Raw genomic sequence first — 11957 nt, 5'->3', positions numbered from 1 at the left:
AGTCCAGAAACCCAGCAAATTCTCATGTAAGATAGAAAGATTTTCTTTATTAATGACCCCAACCGTATTTCTTTAGATACAGGAGTTTTGAACTCAAATACTTAGGAGAAAACAAGTTAAGACTGCATTATCCTGCAACTCATTACCAGTAATATATTGCAAAGCGAAACAGCTTGGAAAAGAGGGCGGGAGAAAAGGGAAGTGAGGGAGGGAAGATAAAGAAAAGGAATTAAGTTGATCAAGTGGAATTCTTTTTTTTTTTTTTTTTTAATTCTTGGGAACTATGAAGTCTTTGCAAGCACAGCTCGTTTCTGCAGATTATTTTCCAAACGTGTACAAAATGGAACCAAAACGGAGAATCCCTTAAGAACCTGAAGAGGTGCAACATTAAAAGCTACGATTATCCAGTAGCAAGTGTTCCAGCCTTCAGTTGCCAGCCGCTTCCTCCTCTTATTCCCAAGATTAGCGGGATGAAAACGTCTTCCCCCTTCAAAAGGAGAGATAAGTGCGAAGGTCAGTTTCTGGCTGCCCTTTCCTCCCACCCCACACTCCTAGACTAGATGGGATCCCAAAGAAACACCTAACAAGAGGTGGAAAGGGCTAGATTCCTTAAGCAGAGGCACTGGAACCACAGGACATCGGCTAAAATCTGGCTTTCACAGAATGGTTTCACCAGCTCTTCCTTCCTATTGGATACTTTGGATGCCCGGGAATATCAGTGTTAAGCCCATAAGGACATTCAACGTACCAAGTCAGATAGAAGAATCACTTGCCCACAATTTCTGGATGGCCTAGACGTACCTGAATTTCCGACTAGGCTCAACCGTCTTCTTAGTACTACCTCATTTGTCAGCTCCTCCTACACAGCGTATACCTCTCAGGGCTCCCAGATAGCAGTTCCTTCATCTCTCACCATGAAGGCAGGTGGCTGGTTCAGAGCAATCCTCAAAACTTCGAAGGCTAAAGGTATTTCTGCTATCATGTGGTGACTCCTCCTCTGGCTTACACAACACCTGCCTGGTTCGAGGCTCCTGAATTGTGGTGTCCTGTTCTACCCAGTATTTCTCCAGACGGGCTAGGTGGTTCTCAAGGACAGAGCCTCTAACTGGTACCTAACAGTATCTGGGAAAGCAGCCTGGAAGATAGAGCTGAGAACTATGGGAAATCAGGGCAAAAACAAGGGCTCTACATTTTCCCTGCCTTGGATGTATTGCTTATTCCAAAATGAAGCTACTACACCTTATTATCCTTCTCTCCAAATGAAAAGCTCATGAGTGTTCAATTCTGGGCGGCCCATCGAGGGTTCCTGGCTTCTGCCCACAGCTGAGTCACTTAACTCCTACCCACCATTAGTAACATAATCTGGTTTTCAGGGTGGATGCAGCTGTTTGTCTCCTGCTTCTCCTTTCTGGGACCCAACTCTGCCAAAGAGAAGCTGCAGCACAGAAGAAGGCAAAGTTGCTCTTTCTAAGTCCCAGAGAGGAGGCTTATGAACAGTCTGTTCATTTCAAGGATTCATCCTTTCCTGGGTCTCTCACCAGGACAGGGAGCTATCCCTGCCCGCTACACAACTGCACTCACTGGGCAGGGACTCCCAAGACTGCCTGCTGGCTGTGGAATCGGGCAGCAGCTGCCTGACAGGCCTTCCTCCTGGATGCACAAGCAGCTACCAGTGCCAAAGGTGACGCCGGCAGCCCTTAGACTATTATGATGCCCAGCCTTCCAGTCCGGTTATCAAAGGCTGCCAGGTCAGACTTCCCTCTCACTGTACCTGGCTGCCAGTTTACCTTTTGGCCTCTACTGAACTGCCTGTCTACTGGGCCCTGAAAGCAGCATGAAATTCGCTGCCTCACACTCCAGATCACCAAACAGGTACCTGATGAGAAAAGTACTCCTGTGTAGAGCAGGCAGGGAAAGGGGAAAATGTAGACACCAGGATGGAGACCAGGTTCTGGAGGGGCAGCAAGCACATCCTCTCGATCCATCGACCTCTGGGTTATGGGCCCAGCACGCTTCCGCTGCGCCACAAGCACATCCTCTCACCTGCCCACCCACCTTGTTAGCCACTTTGCCCATTTAAAGATCTGCCCAAGAACTGCAGAAAAGAAACGATGTTGCCATTTCATTGCATGGCATTTGGACACTCCTCTCTGAGCTGCTACAGAGACAGGCCTTTGCCTAAAGAAGTTGGGGTGACTTAAACTGCTTTTTTCTTTGAGATGGAGTTTCGCTCTTGTTGCCCAGGCTGGAGTGCAATGGTGCGATCTCAGCTCACCACAACCTCTGCCTCCCAGGTTCAAGTGATTCTCCTGCCTCAGCCTACAGAGTAGCTGGGATGACAGGTATGCACTACCATGCCTAGCTAATTTGTATTTTTAGTAGAGATGGGGTTTCTCCATGTTGGTCAGGCTGGAGGTCTCCAACTCCTGACCTCAGGTGATCCGCCCGCCTCGGCCTCCCAAAGTGCTGGGATTACAAGCGTAAGCCACCGCACCCGGCCTTAAACTGCTTTTTGAGAATGTCTGAAAACCCTCACCTACTGCTCAAGTCCTTGGATCTCTTTCTCATCCTTTCAAATGGCAGCAGAAACTAACTTGGTAGAAGAGCCCTCAAATGCAAGAGAGAGAGTGTAAAGCCCTAGGCGTACCACACCCACTAAAACTTTGCCTCAAGAGTACTGAGTGCTGGGCCAGGTGTGGTGGCTCATGTCTGTTATCCCAACACTTTGGGAGGCTGAGGTGGGAGGATCACTTGAGTCCAGGAGTTCGAGACCAGCCTGGACAACATGGTGAAATCCTGTCTCTACAAAAATTAGCCAGCTGTGATGGTGCATGCCTGTGGTCCCAGCTACTTGGGGGGCTGAGATGGGAGGATTGCTTGAGCCCAGGAGGTTGAGCCTGCAGTGATGCAAGATTGCACCACTGCACTCCAGGCTGGGGATCACAGAGTACCGGGCTGGGCATGGTGGCTCACGCCTGTAATCCCAACACTTTGGGAAGCTGAGGCAGGCGGATCACGAGGTCAGCAGTTCAAGACCAGCCTGGCCAAAATGGTGAAACCCTGTCTCTATTAAAAATACAAATAAATTAGCCGGGCTTAGTGGCGCACGCCTGTAGTCCCAGCTACTTGGGAGGCTGAGGCAAGAGGATTGCTTGAACCCAGGAGGCAGAGGTCGTAGTGAACTAAGATTGTGCCTCTGCACTCCAGCCTGTGCTCCAAGAGCGAAACTCCATCTCAAAAAACAAAAACAAAACAACAAAACAAAACAACAACAGTACTGGGGTGCTGGCAAATACACTGGCTGTGAGGGAGGCTTATGACCTCAAGACTTTTAGTTCAACTGGTACAAAAGACAGCAGATGGGAGGCCGAGGTGGGTGGATTGCCTGAGCTCACGAGTTCGAGACCAGCCTGGGCAACACGGTGAAACCCCCATCTCTACTAAAATACAAAAAATTAGTCGGGCGTGGTGGCGTGCACCTGCAGTCTCAGCTAGTTGGGAGGCGGAGGCTGCAGTGAGCTGAGATCGTGCCACTGCACTCCAGCCTGGGCGACAGAGTGAGACTTTGTCTCCCCCAACATCCCCACCAAAAAAAAAAAAAAAACAAAAACCCAAAACAAAAAAAAAACACAGCAGATGAACACTATTACCTTATCTTAAGGACAGGACTGCCTGAATTTCATCAGAAGAAGAACCAAGGTCTGGCACCTTTCACAAAGATGGAACTCTCCAGGCTCTAGGCCATGCTCGCCTTTTCTGCATGCAGAGCCACACCCCTATTTAGGGCTCTCCTCAAAAATTTTTTTTTTTTTTTTTTTTTTTTTTTTGAGACTAAGTCTTACTCTGTCGCTCAGGCTGGAGTGCAGTGGCACAATCTTGGCTCACTGCAACCTCTGCCTCCTGGGCTCAAGCAATTCTCTGCCTCAGCCTCCGAGTAGCTGGGACTACAGGCGCCTGCCACCACGACCGGCTAATTTTTTTTGTATTTTTAGTAAAGATGGGGTTTCACCATCTTGGCCAGGCTGGTCCTGAACTCCTGACCCCGTGACCCACCCGTCTCAGCCTCCCAAAGTGCTGGGATTACAGCCGTGAGTCACCGCGCCCGTCAGGGCTCTCCTCAATTCTATCCCTGATAAAGAGAACCTTCCTCTGCATGCAAACTTCCTGCTGAGAGTGGACCAGGAAAAAGAACACTTAGTGGGGTGGTTTCAGGCCTATTTACCCAATTAAAGGTCCCTAAGCAACTTACTCCATCTCTCCAGAAAGACCACCAGAAGCACAAGACTGACCTCATAACTCAGGTCAAAAAAGAACAGTCTCTTGGTAAACTTTATTTCCTAGCTGCCATTCTCACAGCTCACAAAGATACGGAAACAAGGAAACCCATCCTGGCCTATTTGGCAGTGAGAACCTGGAATCCCACCTTTGGTTTATCTACTTAGCCCTGCTGACCTCACATGTAGCCAGTGCCCAGACACATGGAGGACCAGGCCACCAGTGCCCACTGCTTCCTTCTCGGTGACTCAGGAGAGGAAGGTGGTCGCTGGGCTGCTGCCTAACTTACGTGATTGTTTTCATTTCTTTTTTCTCGGCATCTGGGCGTGCGCGGTTCAGCACCTTGAGGAAGTCAGACGTTTTCGCCCGCATACGTGTGTGAATATAGGCCTGGGAACAAACGTAACAGGTACTGAAGCACAGTCATGGTCTAGAAAGACAGCTTTGCTTTCATCAGAGAGGTCATCAGGGGCGTTTGGGAACATACACCCTGGGATTGACCCAGGCCCTGCAGGGAAGCAGGAAGGTGAGCAATTCTGGAAACAAATATTCATCTCTGCTATGGGGAGGGGTGGGGGACAGTGGCTTGATGAAGAAAGACCACGGTTTCTTGAAGCCTCTAGAATTATCTACCTAAGAGTCAATATCCACAGCCTAAACTAATGGAATGACTTTTTGTCACAAGTTCTGGTGGAGGAAAAGACCCAGAGCATAGAGGCTGAGATGTTGGCACCCCCCTCACCTTAGAGCACTTGATGTGGTAGTGCAGGTAGTCCCGGAACGTGTGGATCAGGTTGATGGTGTTGTCTCGAGCACTGGCATTGGTGTGACGAGGGAACAGCACTGAAGGCGGAAGACACAAACAAGGCGTCAGAACACAACACAAATGCCAAAGGGTGGGGAAGAACAACAGCCTAGTGAACGTCACTCCCTCTCTGCTTAAGTACACTCCACTTGTGTCAGTACTACCAGGCTTTGTCAGGGTTTTTTCTTGACATGGAAGTTAAACAGCATGGCCAGGAAAGGTGTCAACGAGTGTGAATGGAGGAGCCCATGATGAAAAACAGGGCTTGACCCTAGGCCTTCATTCTACTCCTGAATTCTGCAGCTGTTCATTTTGAAATCTGTTTCCGGTCTGCCACACATGTACTAGCTCTTGCCTCTGCAGCTGGACACACTCCAGGATCATACTAACTGGCTGTAACAGTTTACCTTAAGGAATCAGGATTAGGAAATGCAGCTGCCTGTCTTAGGTCCTTGGTGCTGAAATAGAGTAAACCTTCCCAGAAAACAGATGCCAGAGAATTTCCCATATTCTCACTGTGAAAACAGACAATAAGGTATAAGGACCCGAACCCTCATGACAGGCCAGGCAGGAGGAGCTGCTCTGACTGGGCATGACTGAAGTCCACCCTGTGGCACCAGCCACCTAACGACCTGTGTGAGGCTGGGCGCGGTGGCTCACGCCTGTAATCCCAGCACTTTGGGAGGCCGAGGCAGGCTGATCATCTGAGATCAGGAGTTTTGAGACCAGCCTGGCCAACATGGTGAAACCCCATCTCTACTAAAAATATAAAAATTAGCCACATGTGATGGCGTGTGCCTGTAATCTCAGCTACTTAGGAGGCTGAGGCAGGAGAATCGCTTAAACCCGGGAGGTGGAGGTTGCAGTGAGCCAACATGGTGCCACTGCACTCCAGTCTGAGTGACAGAGTGACTCCATCTCAAAAAAAGACTTCAGTGCTCATCACAAACTCCTTTGCACTACAGCAGGCCTGCATGCCCCTCTTGCCCTGTTTTCTGGAATTGTTTTTACCTGCTGCACCTCCTCTACTCACTATCTGCAAAACCCCTCAGTTGTCTGAAGTTTTTGTTGAAATGAAAAGGAATGCCTCCTAAGGAAGTGTGGAATTTCTGTGTCAATGTGCCGTGGCCTGAAAGTAAATGAACACCACAATAGAAGACAACTATATTTCTTTCTTTCTTTTTTTTCTGAGACGGAGTCTCGCTCAGTCGTCCAGGCTGGAGTGCAGTGGCACGATCTCGATCTCGACTCACAGCAACCTCTGCCTCCCAGATTCAAGCGATTCTCCTGCCTCAGCCTCCAGAGTAACTGGGACTACAGGTGCCCGCCACAATGCCCGGCTAATTTGTTTGTATTTTTTGTAAAGACAGGGTTTCACCGTGTTAGCCAGGATGGTCTCAATCTCCTCACCTCGTGATCCGCCTGCCTCAGCCTCCCAAAGTGCTGGGATTACAGGCTTCAGCCACCACGCCCGGCCTGAAGACAACTATATTTCAAAGAATCTAAGGTGCTTATGACTGTAAGTCTGCCATAATTTTATGTACCACAAGAGAAACATGCTGCCAATTAAACTGTGACGTGCCATAAATTGTAAGATGCATCCCAGCTTCAAAGACAAAAACTTGAAAAAAATGGTATAGCTGGCTGGGTGCGGTGGCACACGCCTGTAATCCCAGCACTTTGGGAGGCTGAAGTGAGTGGATCGCTTGAGGCCAGGAGTTGAGATCAGCCTGGCCAACATGGAAACCTTGTTTCCTTCTTCTTTTTTTTTTTTTTTTTTTTGAGACGGATTCTTGCTCTGTCGCCCAGGCTGGAGTGCAGTGGCGTGATCTTGGCTCACTGCAAGCTCCGCCTCCCAGGTTCACGCCATTCTCCTTGCCTCAGCCTCCCGAGTAGCTGGGACTACAGGCACCCACCACCATGCCCAGCTAAGTTTTTGTATTTTTAGTAGAGATGGGGTTTCACTGTGTTAGCCAGGATGGTCTCGATCTCCTGACATCGTGATCCGCCCGCCTCGGCCTCCCAAAGTGCTGGGAATACAGGCGTGAGCCACCGCGCCCGGCCGGAAACCCTGTTCCTACTAAAAATACAAAAATTAGCCGGGTGTGGTGGCACACGCCTGTGGTCCCAGCTACTCGGGAAGCTGAGGCACGAGAATTGTTTGAGCCTGGGAAGCAGAGGTTGCAGTGAGCTGAGATCACACCACTGCACTCCAGCCTGGGTGACAGAGAGAAAGAAAAAAGAAAAAAGTGTATAGTTTAGATTTAATGAAATTTGGTAAATCAACAGATTCATCACCAATAAACAGGTTCACCTTTACCACTGAGGTGAATTAAATTACATTTCACAAAGGAGACATTCCAGTGGCATTGGGTACAGTATGAACAAGCTGTTAATTCCAAACTGTAAGTTATCATAATCAGCCAATGCATGAGGCCGGAGCAACTGAAGGAAGACCTGAATTTATTCCGTGAAAAAGCGGAGTAAGTGGATCATGGCTGGAGCTTGGGCTTAATAAGCAAAAAACCAAGAATTGCCAAATGACAGAGAGCCCCCATCTAGCTGTAGGTGGTTCTCTTCTTAACTCCTTTTTCTGGTGAGACAGGGTCTCACTCTGCCACCCAGGCTGGAGTGTAGCAGTGCCATCACAGCTCACTGCAGCCTCGACCTCCTGGGTTCAAGTGATCCTCCCACCTCAGCCTCTCAAGTAGCTATGACTACAGTCATGCACCACCATGCCTAGCTATCTTTTTTGAGACAGTCTCCCAGGCTGGAGCACAGCAGGACAATCTCGGCTTGCTGCAACCTCCACCTCCCGGGTTTAAGCAATTCCCATGCCTCGCCTGGCCGAGTAGCTGGGACTACAGGCACATGCCACCATGTCCAACTAATTTTTGTATTTTTAGTAGAGATGTGGTTTCACCATGTTGGCCAGGTTGGTCTCGAACTCCTGACCTCAAGTGATCTGCTCGCCTTGGCCTCTTCAAGTGCTGGGATTACAGGTGTGAGCCATTGCACCTGGCCCCTTGCTTTTTGTAGAGATGAGGTTGCACCATGTTATCCAGGCTGGTCCCAAACTCCTGGACTCAAGTGATCCACAAACCCCGGACTCCCAAAGTGCTGGGATTACAGGCATGAGCCACTGTGCCCGGCCTATCCTTAACTCTTCTCTTTTTTCGAGACAAGGTCTCACTCTGTCATCCGGGCTGGAATGCAATGGTGTGATGATCTCAGCTCACTGCAACCTCTGCCTCCTGGGTTCAAGGGATTCTTGTGCCACAGCCTCCCAAGTAGCTGGGATTACAGGCGCACACCACCACGTCCAGCTAATGTTTTTGTATTTTTTTGGTAGAGATGGAGTGTTTCACCATGTTGGCCAGGCTGGTCTCGAACTCCTGACCTCAGGTGATCTGCCCGTGTTGGCCTCCCACAGTGCTAGGATTACAGGCGTGAGACACCGCACCCAGCCTCAACTCTTTTTTTTGAAGACAGAGTCTTGCTCTGTTGCCCAGGCTGGAGTGCAGTGGCGTGATCTCAGCTCATTACAACCTCCACCTCCCGGGTTCAACCAATTCTCCTGCCTCAGCCTCCGGAGTACCTGGGACTACGGATGCGCGTCACCATGCCCAGCTAATTTTTTTTTGTATTTTAGTAGAGACAGAGTTTCACAACATTGGCCAAGATGGTCTTGATCTCCTGACCTCGTGATCCGCCTGCCTTGACCTCTCAAAGTGCTGGGATTACAGCCATGAACCACCGTGCCCAGCCAAAACTGTACTTGTCTCCTTCAAGCTGGAATCGAACCAGCGACCTAAGGACGTCTCCTACTGAGGAAGTAGCTATAGTCCTCTGCTCTACCAGCTGAACTATCGAAGGGACCTTAACTGGATATTAGAATTCAGTCTTATTTTTAAGATTTAAGAAAAATGGGGAAAAAAATAAAGGAAAGGATTACTGTATAAAAATAGCATATGGCCTGCTCTGTAATTAATACCCTGTGACATCCCTCCTTTAGTCACTGCAATGGCAACAGGAACAACTTGGTATGCCTGCGTTTGCCTACCTTAAAATGTTAACCAAGGTTCTGTGCAGATTTAGGTATTCTGCTGTGTGAACTCATTAAAGCCGCACGAAAGCAGCAAGTGCACCCTGCTCACCAAAGGTAATGTAGCCAATGTTGTCACCCACAGCGGCGTCCGTGTCTTTCAGCTCCAGAGGAGGTTCCCTGTGGCTAAAGAGGACCTGTGGGGCTGTGTGGCTGGCTCTGCGTCCTTCTTTGAACTCCTGCCAAGACAAAGCAAAAGCAACCAGAAGAGAAGTGGGTGTAAGATGAGTGGCAACTTAAGCTATAGGGTTTGTTCTATGTGGTGTGACCTTTGTAGCCCTCCAGACCAGCAGAAGGTTAAAAATAAACTACACCAAACCTGAAATATTACAAGTGCTAGCTGCTACCACTACAGTTCAGATTCAAACGGGAGAGACTGCAAAGTACTTAATAAGTCAGATCTTCGAAATGTGATGAAACGTAGTGATAATCCTTTTCCTTTGCACCAACATAGGTGATAAAACTACCATACTTTCTCTGGGCTCTGGGACTTTGCATGAGTCTTTTTTCACTGAGGATCCTGTTGCTATTTAGAATTCATCAATAAAATCTTTAGAGCAAACTTAAGCTCTTCTTGGGGACAGAAGACAATGGAATGAAAGAAGCTGAGTTGTCTTGGTGCTCATAAAGGAAGCCCTTCCTTCTATGTTCCAATCTCCAAACCTGAAGCTTCTACAGTCCATACATTTCTATGTAAACAGACAAGTAATACAAGGCTTCCCTCTCTCAGCCAGATCTGCAAGAACAGAAGTATATTTTCTAGCAATGCCAGTAAAACTGGATGATCCAAATTCATCAAGTAGGGCTTCCAAGATGATAGATAGCAGGAGGATGCAGCCAAGGACTCTCCAAGGTCTCTTGTTTTAGGAGTTCTGATGGCATGGTTACACAGCCATGTGGCCTGCGTGCCCTTCTACTGCTGCTCAAATACCGCCTCCTAATACCATCTCCAACAAACCCAGGCAGGTACTGCTCTCTTGCTGGAGCTGCCATGTCTTTTCTACAAACCTCTACTATGACATTTTACTATTCATTAATGCATCTGGCTCCCCTACCAGGTTATGAGTTCAAATCAAAGATCCTGCTTAATTTATCTTTATAATTTATTCTTCTGTCTTTCAAAGAGGCTATGTAGCACATGCCTTGCTGAGAGAAAGCAAGTGCTTCTACCCTAGCTGGTTTAGTATCATCACACTGTACAGGAATAGGCAAGGGCTGTTTCCAGTTGCAGGCAGGAAGAATACACACTGATTAGCAAGCCCTCTCGTCAATTAATGGCAAAAGAAAGATGATGGCTGAGGAGCCCCAATGCCCAGCCTGGGACCTCACCTATTTCACAAACTGCCTCTCGTGCTAACATTACCAAGCTTTAAGTAGGAAAAGAAATGACCATAAGCTGGGTTAGATTAGTCCCCTTTTGAAAAGATTTTGTTCCCCGAAGGAAAAATATCTGCAAAGGAAGGGAAGGGGTCAAGATTATCCCAAATGGAAATTTCTAGAGCAAAGCTTCTAAAATCGCCCTTCTCTAGAAAACATTTTTTATTCTACAAAGGGGTTAAGAAGCTTTTTAACTTCTACTGGTTTTACTTTTCAGTCCTAAGGAATTAAACAGAACAGATACGTAACTGCTGGCATTTTCTTGTGTTTGTTAAGTGTCTCCAAGGCTCTAATTCACAGGTACATATGGTATTCACAATGAGATGGGGTATTTATAAACCAGTGGTGACTTATTAGCATTCATTAGTTTTGTATATGGAAAATAACATATTTAAGACTCGGTCAACGATATGTTTCTGGCTTGGGCCTATTCTTTCTTTCTTTTTTGAGACAGGGTCTCACTCTGTCACCCAGGCTGGAGTGCAGTGGCGTGATCTTGGCTCACTGCAACCTCCACCTCCTAGGTTCAAGTGATTTTCATGTCTCAGCCTCATGAGTAGCTGAGATTACAGGCGTGTGCCACCATTCCCGGCTAATTTTTGGCCTTTAAAGTAGAAACAGGGTTTTACCATGTTAGCCAGGCTGGTCTCAAACTGGCCTCTAGTGATCCACCTGCCTAGGCCTCCCAAAGTGCTGGGATTACAGGCGTGAGCCACTGTGCCTGACTGGGACTATTCTTTAGATTATCTGATGTTTTTGCTTCTCCTCAGTTCTCTCTCCTAAATAAAGCTTAAACAAACAAACACCACCGAACGGCCCTCCATCTTCATTGGCATCTTTGTTATACGTAATCCAGCAATATTGCCTTTTTACTCTCCTTCTGGCTAGGATGTCTTTTGAGCATCAGACTATTTCTCTCTTCCAAAGTACTACTCATCATAGGAAATTCGGAATAAATCCAAATATATATAAGGAATTTAGCATATGATAAAGGTAGCATCTTAAATCGGGGTGTAAAAAAGGAAATAACTGCTACTGGGACCACTGGATAGCCATTTAGAAAAAAAGATCATTCTTTCATACCATATACCAAGAGGAGCTCTCAACACTTAAGAAAAATCATGTATAAAATATGTAACTGTAAAAATACTCAGAAAATAACATAGGTAAATTTCTTTATAACCTTCGAGTAGGGAAGGGTTTTCTACCTATAACTCAAAATCTAGAAGCCATAAAAGGCAAGATTGATTAATTTGATTATGTAAAAACAAACTTCCACATGGTGGAAAAAGCCCCACGAAACACGGTCCAATGACAAACTGGAGAAAATATTTCAACTCTTAATCACAGATGAAAGTCTACTCTCCCTAGTATGTAAAGAAATTGAGAAGCTCA

At 47.4% G+C, this 11957-nt stretch overlaps 1 protein-coding gene and 1 non-coding gene across 2 annotated transcripts in view; both read right to left on the bottom strand.

The window, feature by feature from the left end:
* Positions 1-263: 263 nt before the first annotated feature.
* ARPC2 (actin related protein 2/3 complex subunit 2) overlaps positions 264-11957 on the bottom strand; it is a gene marked incomplete at its 5' end in the record, with an annotated part of 37300 nt that continues 25606 nt past the window's right edge. The window contains 4 exon segments of the mRNA NM_001133176.1: positions 264-487; positions 4565-4665; positions 5018-5118; positions 9238-9364. Of these exon segments, the coding sequence (NP_001126648.1) occupies positions 463-487; positions 4565-4665; positions 5018-5118; positions 9238-9364 (354 nt within the window). The 3' untranslated portion in view covers positions 264-462.
* TRNAY-AUA (transfer RNA tyrosine (anticodon AUA)) lies at positions 8864-8956 on the bottom strand. Its single transcript has 2 exons — positions 8920-8956; positions 8864-8899 (listed from the first exon to the last, which is right to left on the bottom strand). It is a non-coding gene; the product is annotated as a tRNA-Tyr (tRNA).

This window comes from Pongo abelii, chromosome 11, assembly GCF_028885655.2.
Source record: "Pongo abelii isolate AG06213 chromosome 11, NHGRI_mPonAbe1-v2.0_pri, whole genome shotgun sequence".
NCBI classification, from domain to species: Eukaryota; Metazoa; Chordata; class Mammalia; order Primates; family Hominidae; genus Pongo; species Pongo abelii.
The sequence above is the reverse complement of the archived record's forward strand: the minus strand, read 5'-3'. Positions and strand labels throughout refer to the sequence as shown.